General features: G+C 47.0%; 1 protein-coding gene across 2 annotated transcripts in view; it reads right to left on the reverse strand.

The window, feature by feature from the left end:
- The window catches only part of LOC109493085 (pollen-specific leucine-rich repeat extensin-like protein 3), a 49080-nt gene that overhangs the window by 13836 nt on the left and 19125 nt on the right, over window positions 1–16119 (reverse strand). The window contains exons 2-5 of one of the 2 annotated variants that reach the window (XM_045041782.1): window positions 10815–10949; window positions 9279–9321; window positions 3706–7298; window positions 2666–2846 (exon numbers count right to left, since the gene is read on the reverse strand). In XM_045041782.1, coding sequence (XP_044897717.1) covers window positions 5294–6217 — 924 coding nt within the window. In that variant the 5' untranslated portion in view covers window positions 6218–7298; window positions 9279–9321; window positions 10815–10949 and the 3' untranslated portion in view covers window positions 2666–2846; window positions 3706–5293. Of the gene's footprint in view, window positions 1–2665; window positions 2847–3705; window positions 7299–9278; window positions 9468–10814; window positions 10950–16119 lie in introns of both variants that reach the window. The other variant, XM_045041781.1, reaches the window with a different exon arrangement.

A 16119-nucleotide genomic window follows, 5' to 3' on the forward strand; every position in this document is an offset into this window, starting at 1 on the left:
CCAGATGGGCAAAGGTGGGTGGGGAGTATCATAGCTCATACTTTGGTTTGGACCCTCCTGGGCAGTCTGGGGCTCCTCTATGCCTGTAGGCTAGCTCCCAGTACATCTCAGAGTCCCACAGAACATCGCGATCCCTGTAACTGAACTTAGGCCAGTAGTAGTAGGAGGGGCATCATCTCTGCAGGAAGCTGGCGTCATTCTCTGTCTCTGAGTGTGTCAAGTCTTAGCTTTCCAAAAAGAGTGTTCAGCACACAGGTACAGTAGGTGGCAGGGTAAGGGAAGGGAGACTTCCCGAAGGAGAGGGCAGGGACTATAGCACAAGGTGAGGTTGGTGCCCACTGGGCTCACAGAAAGACACTCTCTGAGCTGGGATGTGGGGTGTGGGGGGTCATGAGGGTAATCAGCTGACCCCGACCTCCCCAGCGACTGGAAAACCTCCTTCCCAACTCCTGGCCAATCACGAGGCCTTTGCTTTCCCCTGCACAGGTGACCAGAGGAAACGACTGTAGTCTGCTAAGGCATTAGCATCCTCAGAATGAGAAAAGTCAAGAGTTACTGAGGACAATAGGTTTGTTCCTACAAATCCTCAGGACACTGTGTTGATGAGCAAACACCTCGCATGTGACCTCACCAAGTGAAAGCTCTCAATGGGGCTGTGGGACAGGACTGGGGCTGTGCCCCATGTCAGCCAGGCTCACGGCACCTGGGACACATTACTCTATTAACTAGCGGGGAAAAGAGATGGGGTAGGGACCCTCCTCACCAATGTGGGAGGAGGAACCACAGCGGGACACTGCCCATGGCCCCTGCCCTGCTTGCTTCTTTCTACCCCCACCCAACTCCATCTTTCTGTCCCTCTCTAGAACACCTGCACTCTGGCCTTTGCCTAGAGTGCCTCAGAGTGCATGGTCAATCTGTGCCTTGGGGAAAAGACAGAGGGTGTTTGTCGAGGAGACCATGCAGGGCACACCCCTGAAAGGGAAGGGTCCTCCACTGTTTTGCTCCCTAACAAGTTCTAAACCCCTTGAGCAGTACCTGTTTCACAGTGAGTACTTAAAGATTTTTGTTGAAGGGAGCCTGGGTGGCTCAGTCGGTTAAGCAGTTAAGCGTCCGACTGCAGCTCAGGTCATGATCTTGCAGTTTGTTGGTTTGAGTCCCATGTCGGACTCTGTGCTGACACCTCAGAGTCTGGAGCCTGCTTCCGATTCTGTGTCTCCCTCTCTCTGCCCCTCCCCCACTTGCACTTGGTCTCTCTCTCTCTCTCTCTCAAAAATAAATACACATTAAAACATTTTTTTAAGATTTTTGTTGAATAGGCGAATGAATTCTTAGATCAATGTGGGGCATGAATTATTAAATCAATCTGGGGCATTAACTCAGATTACATGTATTTACTAATTTCCACTTATATTTACTAATTAAACATACTTGTTAATGTGTAATTACTAGCCAAACCTTATTATCTCTTCACTTTAGTGTTTTTACCCTCAAAACATACCCCCAGTATTCAAAACTGTAAGATTTGATTTGTGGACTTGCAATGTTAGACTAGGAAATTCAATCCAATCCTTCTGCTGAACACAAGGGAAAAGATGCACCAATTATTTTTAAAGGTCTGAAGGCATCAGAGAGCTGGCCAGGAAGGGACCAATTATGAGACAGACTCAAGAGGAGACAGACTTGCAGGGACGTGGGCCTGGATTGGGACACTTTTTCCCCAGACATGCTGAGTGGGTTAGCAGTGCCTTTGACATCCTGGGGGAGGTGGGAGGAAAACATGGGAGTACAAGAACCCAGGGGCACCCATGGTCACAGCAATAACGCCCCTTTCCTTTGCCACCTATTGTTCCAGGGGGTGAATGGGACTCTGTGAGGCAAAAAAGAAAGGAAAAAAAATATCTGCTAGAGACCCCATCAGCTTTTCCCCCAGCCCCTTCCTTCTAGTGTGGGATGTTGGTGTCATGCCTGGAGCTCTGGTAGCTATTTGGTAACTATTTTGTAGCATGAGGGCCAAAGATCCTTGTGCTGGGAATGGAAACAGAAGGTCAGGACATTCCTGCCTAGAGATATCATTCAGCTCTGGCCCCAGCTCTGACTATGTCTTCTGTGATACCACTAAATGCCATTACCGTAAGAGCCCCTCTGAGATGGGCTTTCTAATATTTGTAGCCCAAACTTCTTGTTTGGAAATAGCTTTACCAAATCTCAGCCTGAGTACTTCACATGGACATATTCATTCCTGTCCAACCAGACTGAACTGATGTGTTTTTCATCCTTCATTCTGTAAACATCATTTGTCAGCAGACAGAGCAGGTGCAGGGGAGCTGCAGGGAGGGTGTCACCTCCAGATGGAAGAGAGGTGGGAAGCTGCCTGTCACCCCTGAGGATTGTGGAGTCCACATGCAGGCAAGGGAGGATCCAGCCAGGCAGTGTGTCTGGGGTGGAACAGGAGGGGGCAATTTGGGTCTTCTTCCTGGATCCCCCACAGCTCCCCAGGTGGACTCCTGAGGTTCCCACCAAAGTGGCTGTGCAGCTGTGCCCACTTCTCTTGGGACACCCGCGTGGGTAGTGTCCATGTGACAAGCTGGCTTCTGAGAGCACCCAGTAGAGGGACGACATGGAGAGATATAGACAGAGACAGAGACTGAGAGAGACAGGGCCTGACCTGTGTGCCACAGCCCAGCCTCTGCAGCCCGGGTCTTGGTCACTGCACTGAGGGGCTCTGGGATGGATCACTGTGGAGTAGGGTGGCCACCCCTGCTGACCAGGAACATTGCGTTGCATCTCAGGTGGCTGCTGAGGCTACTGCACAGAGAATCATCTTGGGCTGTTGGAGGTCCAGGGGCCTGTTGGAGCAAAGAGAGCAGACCCATTTTCAGGCCATCCATCTTCTGTCTGCCCACCCAGCATCTAGAAGCTTCTCTTGGGAGGGCAGGGCTAGCAAGAGAACCAGAGGGATGTATGCCACTGAAGGCAGCTGAGCTCAAAACACTGAGCTGGACTTTGCCAGGGTCACCTATCAATGTATCCAAACCACAGAAATGCCCTTATGGAAGCAACAGGCATGTATTGTTTTGCACAATTCTGTATGTGGCAAGTGGGGCCCCCACTGATATCTCTGGGCCCCAGCAGGCCTGAGTGGGGTGCCAGGGGCTCTGCACATATTGGGATATCCCCAGGATCTCCTCACAAGGGGTCTCGAATTCCAGTTTCCCCACACAACAGGGGTTCAGGGGGGTTCCCCTGGGCCACCTCCCATCTGAGGAGGTCAGTGTAAAGACCGGCACAAGTGACACACATCCTGAGGCAGAATCACCAGCACATCTGGTCCACCACAGGTGGATGTCCGGGATGGACAGGATGAGGGTGTCTGCTCCTTCCCGTCACCCCAGTTTAGCACACAGAGGCTCACAGGTGGCTTCAGTCCTAAGAGGTGCAAGTCCTGCCCCTTTTGTTGACCCACATCTACCTGGCAACCTGGAGTCCCTGGAGGGCAGGCAGTGGCACCAATGGTTTGGGACACCTTAGGTATCAAAGTGAGCACTGGAGACACATTCTCATGGACCTGATGTTTGGACTTTGCACCTGTGCCCCTAAAATCTCCACAAAGGTTGGTTGTTTTATTTTACTTTTAAAACTTAAAACATTTTAGTGAGAACTGCATCTATTAAGGATGTTTGGCACAGTGATTTGAGGCACACGTACCAGTGACATGATGGCTGGAGCCAAGCTCTGGACCCGTCTTCTCCCCACTCAGTCACCATCTGTGTGTGGTCACAGCATCTGAAGTCACACACATTCAGTACAGGGCTGTCAGCTGGTCACCATGCTGGGCGCCAGGTCTCCAGGCTTCCTCCTGCGTCACTGCCACAGTGTGCCCCACAATCGTGTCCCTACCCCAGGTCATTCTGTGCTTGGCTTCTATCTTTTCTTCAGATTCCACATGTAAGTGAGACCACACAGCCTTTTCTTGTGTGTCTGGCTTATTTCACTCAGCATAACGTCCTCCAGATCTGCCCATTCTTTTTTACAGCTGAGCAATATTCCTTTGTATAGGCATCACTCATTGGATGGACACTTAACCTGTTTCCATGACTTGGCCATTATGAAAAATGCTGCTATGAATGTGAGGGTGCAGAGATCTCTTCCAGACAGTGATTTTCTTTCCTTTGGGTAAATACCCAGGAGTGGAATTATAGACCATTGGGTGGTTCTACTTTTAACTTTTTGAGGAAACTCTGTACTGTTCTCCAAGGTAGCTGTACTAGTTTGCATTCCCACCAAGAGTGCATGAGGAAAAAAAAAAGAGTGCATGAGGGTTCCTTTTTCTCCACATCCCAACCAATACTTGTTATTTTAAAATAATGAAGATTTAAAAAGTGCCCTCATTTCCAGCAAAGAGCCAGGATGCACCCAGGGAAATGGATAGTCTTTTGGCCTGGGAGGTAATAACCACAATGTTTTTGAAATTCATTGAGTGTGGTGAGCCTCTCTTGGCCACCCAATTTCCCCTAAGCTGAACTGCTGGCTTGTAAGAATACTCAGCAGGAAGTTAGGGACAGGGGACAGAAAGGCAGAGGGAAAGGGATGAGAAACACAGAGACAAGGAAGATTCTAGAGAGCAGGTGCTGTACCAGGCAGGGACAGCCAGTCTGCAATTGGATCCCTGCCGCCTGGGCTGCTCCGAGCAGGTGGGTCCAACAGATACTGGCACAATCCATCAGGTGGGAATGGTGCCTTCCCAGCTGCTGTGAGTGTTTATGGGCAATGGGGGCCATTAGACACGTTGGTGTGTCTCAAGAGGACCCATTTCAGGCCATGAAACTGCAGACGCTGTGATTGTTAGTAATGATTCATGCCAACAGCCCTTTTATGTCCATGGGTGTTTCCTTTGACCATACTCACAGTGGCAATTGTGTGAACATCAGGTCTGACAGTCCTGAGCATCTAAGGGGACGTGGCCTCTTCCAAAGTTTCACCTGCTCTTCCATTTCCCTGCTTGTTTCATAGCTACCCGGAGAAGGCAGGACAGGAGCAGAGTAGGGACACCACTGAGGGAAGAGCAGTGCCAGCCTGGAGACCCCACACCTGCCTACAGCCATGTGGAAGAATCATCTTGTCACCCATGCAGACCATTCCTCTAGGGACAACATTATGGGACAAGTCAGAAGTTCCACTCACGGTCTCTTCCTGGAGATAAACCTCCAGCAACATGAACCTGAATCCAGAAAGATGTGGAGAGAAACTCTCCTCTTCATGTTCCAACTTGGATGAGAGCTTCCCCAGACTCCAGTCATGTAGTGAAGCCTGTCAGGGCATCAGGGCCTTGGCTGCACCTGCTGCAAGCCTGGGCACCCCTTCTTCCCTGGGAGGGGGTGCCCTGGGATTTTCCTGCAGATGTACCGGGTCTCCTCAGGAGCACTTGGCCTTGTCTCTTTCCTCCAACTGCTGTGTCCTGTAACCAGGGCATGGGATACGAGAGCACCAGCTCCAGGGACCCCAGACAGACTGGGTATGGCCACTCGATGATGACAGAATCCAGAGGCAGAGAGAAGAGTGGGAGTGACACAAGAATGTAATTCATTTCAGTGATGATGACACCAGGAAGATAGTGAACCAACGTCTCAGGGACTATTACCCAAGAGCTGAAAACACATCCAGGTTTATCTAAGGAAAATTGAAACAGAGGCCCCAGGGTGTGTGCAGGAGGGAGTGAAGGTGGGTGGGTGCATGCAGAGGGGCCCATGGGTACATGCAGGGAGCAAGGGTGCAGGTGGGTGCATGAGCAGGTAGGTGGTGCATGTAGGGGGACCATTTGGGCATGTACAGGGAGGCTGTGGGTGCATGCAGGGGGGCAAGGGGGCAGGTTGGTTCCAGAGGGGTGTAAGTAGGTGCATACGGCAGGGGGGGGGGGGCAGGTGGGGGCATGCATACGGGCAAGGGAGTGAGTTGGTGCATTCGGGGGCCAGGGGAGCAGGTTGGCACGTGTAGAGGGGCAGGTGGGTGCGTACAGGAGGAGGGCGGGTGAGTGGGTGCATGGGGAATGATGGTGCATGTAGGGGAACAGCAGGAAGAGTGGGTGCGTGCAGATGGGCATGTGTCTGTGTGCAGGTGGAGTAAAGGCATGTTGAGTGCATGCAGGGGGCAGGGAAGTGGGTGGGTTCCTACAGAAAGAGTGAAGGTGGGTGGGTGTGTGCTGGGGTACAGATGCGTCCATGGCAGGAAGCAGGTGGGTGTGGGCAGGGGACAGTTTGGTGCGTGCAGGAGAGCCATATAGGTACACACAGGGGAACAGGTGGGTGTGTGCATGGGGGACGAGGGTGGGTGCAGGTGGGCACTGGGTATGTGCAGGGGGCCAGGGAGGCTGGTGGGTGCATGTAAGGGGACACTGAGGTTAGGCCCCTCATTGTCGTGGGGTCAGTCCTGGGCAGGGTCTTGCCAGCTCAGGGCAGTCCTTGCTGGTTGAGGGTGTAGTGTTAGTTCCAGCAAGGGATGCTTTGCCTTTGGGATCTCTTGCTGGAGCTCAGGGGTGGCTGGAACAATTAGTCAATTAGAGACTACAGACCCCGGTCAGATAGAGGCAGTAAAATCCTTTCTGTTCTTGGCATCTTTACTCTACTTTACACTCTACTCACCACGATGCCCCTTTGGGAAGGCAGTGTGGTACTTTTTGTACCTGAATTGTGCAGATTCATGCCCATGACAGAGCCTGTGTTGGGTCATCCCTGCAAACACATGCACAGATCTTCAATGAACGTGCTCAGCTGCTGTGAGCAACAGAGAAATCACGGCGACTGTCTCTGTGTGGCTCACAGGGACCAGTCCGTTGGTGTGGCACCACCTCCCAGAGGCACAGGTGGCTTTCAAAGAGAAGGGTGTAAATGTGCTCAGACATAGGAAGACACTGGCATCAGTGATCCTGGCATAAACAACATTACAGTGAATTGGGCGGCTTGAAACAAGGCACGTTTAACATCTCATGGTGTCTGAGGTCAAGGGTCCAGATGAGGCTTAGCCAGGCCCCGTGAGGTGAAAATGTGGGCTGGGGTATGGTCCTGTCTGAACTCCCCACCCCAAGGCAGGACCTGCTTCCTTATTCAGGCCTGTTCCACCTTCAAGTTATGAGTAAAGAACAGATTTGGAGCCTATGACCTGCATAAAATAATTCAGTGAGGAACTCAGAAGTTTACCATATTTTCAGGGCTGGAATGGCACTGCAGAAGTGGATCTTGAGGCCAAACCTAACCCTGGCCCACAAATCATCAGGCCTCTGAACTTAAAGGGCCCAGCTTTGAGATCTGAAATAAGAAAAGATTTAGGGTGAGGACTGGCACAGAACATTTCAGCGAGGAACACAGAATTTTGCCATGATATTTCCAAGGCTGGGATAGAGCTGCAGGAGGGCATCCTAAACCCAAACCTAACCCTGGACCACCCCATCATCTGGCTCCTGAACCCAACCCCTAACCCTCACTCACACCCTAACATACACTTTCAACACAGCCCTCCAGAAAGATCACCACAGTGCTGGTGGTTTGGCCTCTGACACCTCCAGGAACTTAAACATAACACTAGCCTTGGCTCTTGCCATCAGGGGGCCCACATCGAAGGTCTGAGAAAAGAATGGATTTGGGGCCCATAAGTGGTGTAACCTTCTTCAGCGAAGATCCCAGGAGTTCGCCATAACATTTCCAGGGTCAGAATGGAACTGCACAAAACCTAAGCCTGGAACACACCATCACCAATTCCCTGAACCCAAACCCTAAGCCAGTCCCACACTCTAACAAGTGCCCTCAACTCAGTTCTCTGTGGAGATCACTGAACTGGTGTCAGTTCAGCCCCTGACATTTCCCCAGACCTAACCCTAACTCTAGCTAAGGCTCTTTCCCTAAGGAGGCCCACTTCCTCGATCTGAGAAAAGAACAGACTGGTGGCCCATGACCAGCACAGGATTATTCAGCAAGGAACCCAGAAAATCACCATGACATTGCCACAGCATGGATAGAGCTACACAAGTGAATCTTGAGCCCAAACCTCATCCTGGCCCACCACATCATCTACCTCTTGAACCCAAACCCTAACCTGACCGTAACACATGTCCTCAACTCAGCACTCCAGGGAGATCACTGCAATGCTGGTGGTCCAGTCCATGATGCCTCCTGGAACCTAATCCTAACCTTAGCCTGGCTTATCCCTAAGGGGGTTCCACCTCCTAGGTCTGAGGAAAGAACAGATTTGGGGACCATGAGCTATACAGAGTTATTCAGCAAGGAACTCAGACATTCACGATATTTTCAGGGCTGGAATGCTGCTACAGAAGAGGATCCTGAGGTCAAACCTAACCCTGGCCCACACAATCATCCAGCCCATGAACTCAAACCCTAAGCCTGACTTGCATCTAATGCATGCCCTCAACTCAGCAATCCAGGGAGATCACTGTCCTATGGTGCTTTGGTCCCTGCCTCCTCCTTGACCCTAATCCTAACCCTAGCCATGGCTCTTGCTCTAAAGGGGGCCCAGATTTGAAGTCTGAGATAAGAACAGACTTGGGGCCAGAACCAGTGCAGAACATTTCAGCAAGGAACCCAGAATTTTGCCGTGACATTTTCAAGGCTGAGATGGAGTGGCAGCAAGGGATCTTGAGCCCAAACCTAAGCCTGGAACCCCCATGGTCTGGCTCCTAAACCAGCCCGAAAGCCTGACTCAAACCCTAACACATGCCCTCAACTCAAACCTCAAGAGAAATCACTACAGTGCTGGTATTTCGGCCCCTGACAACTCCTGGAAACTTATCCTCACCCTAGTCAAACCTCTTTCCCTAAGGTGGCCCACATCCTAGCTCTGAGGAAAAAATGGAATTTGGGGTCCATGACTGGCTAAGGATTATTGACCAAAGAACAAAATCGCCGTGACATTCTCACACCACAGATACAGCAGCACAAGGGGATCCAGAACAAACCTAAGCCTGGAACACGAAATCGGCAGTTCTCTTAACCCAAACCCTATACAATCATGCACCCTAACAGGTGGACTCAACTCAGCCTTCCAAGGAGATCACTGCACTGGTGCTGGTTTGACCCCTGTTACATCCTGGGACCTAACCTTAACCCTAATCCTAACTCTAAACCTAGCCCTAACACTAAATCCTAACCCTACCCCTAACCCTCACACTAACCCCTAAACCCTAGTCCCTAACCCCTAATTGCTATCCTTAACCCTACGGTAATCAGAGTTGGCCAGGGGCACCCCATAAAATCTTGGACAAGCCCAGAACTTACCATCTGGCCACTTTGCAGGCATGGTCGTCCTTCCTTTACTGAGCTTTAAAGAGAATTAGAAATGACAAAGGCTTTGAAGAATGTCTGTAAAAGGGGCATGTCACCTGCCCAGGGACCTGTTTTCACCAAAGACCTCTCAAGGGCATCCACCCAGGTCTCTCACAAGAGGATATGGGGCTTCTTGCACTCCTTGACAGAATCAAGCAAAAAAAAAAAAACTCCTTAGAAGTGGCACTGTAATTTTTAAAGGCAAGCTGTAAGGATTTTCTTACTTCAAGGCTGTGGCTGTTTTTTGTATTCTGTAAAAGTCTGTATTCAGAATCAGGACTGACACTTTCTGACTTTGATTTTAAAATAGTGGTGTCATGGGGTGTCTGGATGGCTCAGTCGGTTGAGCATCCGACTTTGGCTTAGGTCATGATCTCTTGGTCTGTGAGTTCGAGCCCCGCATCAGGCTCTGTGCTGACAGCTCGGAGCCTGGAGCCTGCTTTGGATTCTGTGTCTCCCTCTCTCTCTGCCCCTTCCCCGCTCATGCTCTGTCTCTCTCTGTCAAAAATAAATAAATATTAAAAAAGGAGACTTATAGGATCTTGGAGGTCAGGATAATGTTAAGTCAATGTTGTCTTCTGCCCTTAGCAAAGCATTAACATCGAGGCAGTTGAGTTCCTAGAGGAGGGTCACTCTGCCTGTCTCAAGAACTTGTCAATGGGCTGTAAGCTGTAAGGAAATTTAATTTTTTCCCTTTGCCTTTGATCCCCACATCAGTTACACAGGCAGTGAGGATAGTGTGTTGAAAATGGTGTCTATGGTCTGCCCCAAATTTGAGACACTTCCAATCATAGTTTTGCTCATCCATAATACCGGGCAGGCACTACTGAAATGGGGTTTTTCCAGCACTAACAAACAACAAAGGTTGAAATGATAAAGGCAAGTCCCCTTTATGTGCTGTGAACCTCTTATCCCAAACTCCCCTGAGAACTGGTATAACCAGACAAAGTGCTGCTGCTTGTAACTGCTTATCTTAGAACCTTAGTCTACTTAGTCTATTTGGCAGGACACCAAGTAGAACCCAGGTAGGTGTAGCCTCTAAATGGCAGAGACCAGAGGGAGTATTCTCATTGGTCATAAAACCAAGCTCTAAGGACACAGAACAAGATGAAAGAAAACACATCTCTTTTCACATAGGGGACCCACAGCAAAGTTTATCTAAATAGGTTGATGACAACTGTGAACTTGCCATTCTGTGAGGCTGGCTTGAACATCAGGTATCTAGATTCCATATACCTGTGTCCCCCCCTCCCCACCCCCATGTGTATTTATGACAAATACACAAATCACAATGGTAACCATGTTTGGGAGGAAATGGATGAGTCAAACCAAGAGTACTCTGCCAAACTTTACAGAGTCACTAAGCCCAAGGAACTATTTCCACAAATATTTTCTCTTGCTGATCTAAATTTAGTAAGTGAGAGAAAAGAGACTCTCATGACTCTTGCTTCCATTAGATACATAGGTGGACATCATAAGGATTATAACCTTCTGGATGTTTGTCAGAGGTCCCAGAATCTCTCAGCTGCAGGGGTGTCCAACCAGTTAAAGTTTATCTTGCTGATTATGCCAACAGTGGTGCAGGAAATGTTTCCTTTACCATTCAAGGTTCTTCCATCTGATCTAAAAATAAAATTGACATGAGACAAATTAACAGGAGGGAAAAAAAGCCCAAATTAAAGAAAAATTTAATGTTTATTAATATTTTTTTGAGATAGCGTACAAGTGGGGGGGCCAGAGAGAGACATACACAAAATCTGAAGCAGGCTCCAGGCTCTGAGCTGTCAGCACAAAGCTGATGAGGGGCTCAAACCCATTACCTGAGCCAAAGTTGGATGCTCCACCGACTGAGTCACCCAGATGCTCCATATTCTAGATGCCATATAGAAAAATTCATGATTCAGGGGAAGGAGTCAAAATAGCAATATTAACAAGAGTTTGGATGAAGTTGATTCTGCAGCACGAAGAGGTGAAATGGGGGAGAGGGAAGCCATGGAGGGTGGGGAGCTGCATTTGCAAAGAGAGGACAGAGAAATTAGGTAGAGTACAGGAAAAGTACTTTTGCCCCCCAAAAGTAGCTGGAGAGAAAGACAGTGGAAACACCACAAGTGACTGAACAAGAAAGGGAAAAAGGAGGAGAGGATTTCAATACCATTAGGACTCTAAACAGCCGAGAGCAGCATCAGAAATTCTGCAGCATCTGGCGGTGCTCTGGTGGGAAGGGTGAATCCTCAGGAGCAGGCAGCAAGGTCTGAGGGGTCTCTGAGCCACACAGAAGAAGCAGTTCCCCTGCTAGGAGGGCATTTAGTAAAGGCCATCTGGCCTCCCCACAGGCAAAGGTCCCAACAGACCCTGGAGAATATGATTGCTGGTACTGGAACATGCCAGCCTGTGGTGAAACCTGGCACTGGTTGTATGTTGTGATTTACCATATTCCCTGAACTGCTGCCACTATGCAATCGCACAAACTTATTCTGGGGCAAGCTGACACCCAGCCACAATCTCTGAGCCTCTTCAGCAGTGTGATTGCAGGAATGTTCCTGGGGGCAAGCCAGCACCCAGCCATTGACTGGTGAGACCTTCCCCAGAGGACTGGAGTGGGTCCAAGCTACAGGGCCCTCAAAAGTGAGGGGTTTGGAAATACAGCACCATCTGAGATAAAATTCAGGAGGGAGGTGCCGCCTGCAGGCTGATGGCTTGGATGTGGACAGTGTAGAAGTAGGGAGTAGATGGAAGCCAGAGACAAAGGAAGGGTGCTTGATTGCTGGTTGGTGAGCACGTAGAGAACCCAAGCCAGAGACTGGGAAGCTGGGTGACGCCATTTTCACCTCTTCTGCAAAGGCGCACACAGGAGCACACATGTGCTGGGTCGCCACACTGATCCACCCCGTGAGCTAAGCAGCACCACCTAGAGGAGAATGGAGCCATTACACCAAGCTCCATCCAACTGCACCAAGCTGTAGAGGACCACTACACATCTCTCCACCTGCTTAGTGTACAGACTATTAAGTGCTTCATACTTTGACTTCTGGGGGAAACTGGATGTAATTTCATTTGGATTTCATTCTGTTCACTAGTCCATCTATTCATTGTCTTTTTTTTTTTTCTTTTCTTATTCTTGGATACAGAAAGATAAAATTCTATTTTTTATTTTTTGTCTTTATATATACATAAATTTTAAAAATTTTACTATATGTTTTTATTTTTCATAAATTTATTTTTTCTATTTTACCTTCTTCAATTCATTTTATTCTATTTTATTGTATACATTTTAAAAAATTAAATGGTTTCTTTTTTTTCTTTTCTTTTCTTTCCCTTTTCTTCTCTATTCAGTCAAGCTTCTTTCAACAACCAGACCAAAATATACCTAGGATCTAGCTCCCTTTATTTGATTTTTTTGTTGTTCTTAATCTTTTTAATCCTTAAATTTTATTTTATTAGTTCTTTTTCTTCCTCCAAAATGACAGAATGAAGAACAGAAAGAAATGATAGCCAGGGACTCAATCAACACCGATATAAGCAAGATGTCTGAAGTAGAATTTAGAATCATAATAAGAATACTATCTGGGGTTGAAAAAAAAGCATAGAATCCCCTTCTGTGGAGATAAAAGAGGTAAAGTCTAGGCAGAATGAAATTTAAAATGTTGTAATTGAGATGTAATCTCGAATGGATGCCATGGCGGCAAGGATGGATGAAGCAGCGCAGCAAATCAGTGATATAGAAAACAGAATTATGGAGAATAATGAAGCAGAAAAAGAGAGGGAAACTAAAACAAAAGAACGTGATACAAGAAATAGAGAAATCAGTGACTCATTAAAAAGGAATAACATCACGGGGCGCCTGGGTGGCTCAGTCGGTTGAGTGTCCGACTTCGGCTCAGGTCATGATCTCGCAGTCCGTGAGTTCGAGCCCTGCGTCGGGCTCTGTGCTGACAGCTCAGAGCCTGGAGCCTGTTTCAGATTCTGTGTCTCCCTCTCTCCCCATCCCCAACTCATGCTCTGTCTCTAAATAAGTAAATAAATAAATAAACATTAAAAAAATAATTAAAAAACAAAAGGAATAACATCTGAATCATAGGAGTCCCAGAAAATGAAGAGATAGAAAAAAGGGTAGAAGGTTTATGTGAGCAAATCATAGAGGAAAACTTTCCTAACCTGGGGAAAGACACAGACACATAGAAATCCAAGAAGCACAGAGAACTCCCTTTAGATTCAACAAAAACCAACCATCAACGAGGCATATCATAGTCAAATTCACAAAATACACAGACAACGGAAGAATTATGAAAGTAGCAAGGGAAAAAAGTCCTTAACCTATAAGGGAAGACAGATCAGGTTTGCAGAAGACCTATCCACAGAAACTTGGCAGGCCAGGAAGGCCTGGCAGGATATATTCAGCGGGCTGAATCAGAAAATATATAGCCAAGAATTATTTATCCAGCAAGGCTGTCATTCAAAATGGGAGAGATAGAGTTTCCCAGACAAACAAAAACTAAAGGAGTTCCTGACCACCAAACCAGATCTGCAAGAAATTTTAAGGGAAACTTTCTAAGGGGAGAAAAAAACAAAAAAGACAAAAAGCAGCAAAGACTAGAAAGGACCAGAGAACACCACCAGAAACTCCAACTCTACAGCCAACACAATGACAACAAATTCATATCTTTCAGTACTCACTCTAAATGTCAGTGGACTAAATGGTCCAATCAAAAGACATAGGTTAACAGAATGGATAAGAAAATGAAATTGATCTATATACTGTTTACAAGAGACCCATTTTAGACCTAAAGACACCTTCAGATCGAAAGTAAGGGGATGGAGAACCATCTATCATGTTAACGGTCGCCAAAAGAAACCAGAGTAGCCATACTTATATCAGATAATCTAGCTTTTAAAATAAAGACTGTAGGGGCGCCTGGGTGGCTCAGTTGGTTGAGTGACCGACTTCGGCTCAGGTCATGATCTCACAGTTTGTGAGTTCGAGCCCCGCATTGGGCTCTGTGCTGTCAGCTCGGAGCCTGGAGCCTGCTTCTGATTCTGTGTCTCCCTCTCTCTCTGACCCTCCCCCACTCATGCTCTGTCTCTCTCTGCCTCAGAAATAAACAAACATTAAAAAAAATAAAAATAAAAAATAAAGACTGTAACAAGAGATGAAGAAGGCCATTATATCATAATTAAGGGGTCTATTCACCAAGAAGATCTAACAATTTTGAACATTTATGCCCCCGTGTGGAACACCCAAATATATAAATCAATTAATCACAAACATAAAGAAACTCCTTGATAATAATATCATAATAGTAGGGGACTTCAACACCCCACTTACAACAATGGACAGATCATCTAAACAGAAAATAAGGAAACAGAGGCTTTGAATGACACACTGGAACAGATGGACTTAACAGATATATTCAGAACATTTCATCCTAAAGCAGTGGAATACACATTCTTCTCAAGAGCACGTGTAACATTTTCCAGTATAGATCACATACTGAGACACAAATCAGCCCTCAACAAGTTAAAAAATATAGAGATCATACTGTGCATATTTTCAGACTACAACACTATGAAACTCGAAATCACCCACAAGAAAAAATTTGGAAAGACAATGATACTTGGAGATGAAAGAACATCCTACTAAAGAATGAATGGGTTAACCAAGAAATTAAAAAGTAAATTAAAAAGTACATGGAAGCCAATTAAAATGGAAAAACTACAGCCCCAAACCTCTGGGATGTAGCAAAGATGGTAATGAAGGAAGTATACAGCAATTCAGGCCTTCCTAAAGAAGAAGGCATGGTCTCAGATACACAACCTAACCGTATACCTTCAAGACCTGGAAAAAGTACAGCAAATAAAACCTCAAACCAGAAGAAGACAGTAAATAATAAAGATTAGAGCATAAATCAATGCTATAGCAGTAAAAAAAAAAAAAAAACCAGTAGAACAGATCAATGAAACCAGGAGCTGGTTCTTTAAAAGAATTAACAAAATTGATAAACCCCTAGCCAGTTTGGTTTAATTTCTCATTTGCCTTTGTGTCCCATATTACCATGGCAAACACTTACACCCCCTTACATCTTAATGAGGGTGATTTTAGGGCTCCAGGAAACAGAGTCTGTAGGTTTCTGGAGATTAGGCTATGGATAAGATTGCATTTTTCTTGAAGTTTACTAAGTTATCAATAAACTGAAGGAGATTCCTGTTCTGCATGACTGTGATCTCTATCAGTCAATCATTTGCTTTCTTTCCTTTCCTTTGTTCTTGGGCAGCCAGGAGTGTCTGAGGAATATCACACATATCCCACCCGGTGAGGAGAGGTGCTGTTTGCTTGTACTTTGTCCTCAGCTTGCCCCACTCTCCCTCATCACTCTAAAATTCAATAGCCTTGGACATCATTGCTTCCTTGAAAGGAGGCACCTGTGCCATTATCCAAACAGAATGTTGTGTGTTCATACCTGATGAGGATGCTAACATATTATGTTTCTTAAATGAGAACACAAGGGATAGTCCTGTGTGATTCTATCTTAGTATAATATTCAGTGGTTAGGATCATGGGCCTCTTGGTGGAAAGAGTTGTTTCTCATTTCTGGAATCTCTGCCTTAACCTGTGCTTTCTCTTGCATGTGCCTATATTATTGCTGTGGCATCTGCCTCCAACACAGGCAGAGAGGTGCCACAGGAGCCATCTCCTTGCTACTGAAACCCTGTCCTGAACAGTCAGGGCACACTGCAGAAGAGAGATTCACATGAGATTGAAAGAGCCAGTCATGAGGGTTGGCATGTAAGAAAAGGT

This window comes from Felis catus, chromosome D3, assembly GCF_018350175.1.
Source record: "Felis catus isolate Fca126 chromosome D3, F.catus_Fca126_mat1.0, whole genome shotgun sequence".
Classification (NCBI taxonomy): Eukaryota; Metazoa; Chordata; class Mammalia; order Carnivora; family Felidae; genus Felis; species Felis catus.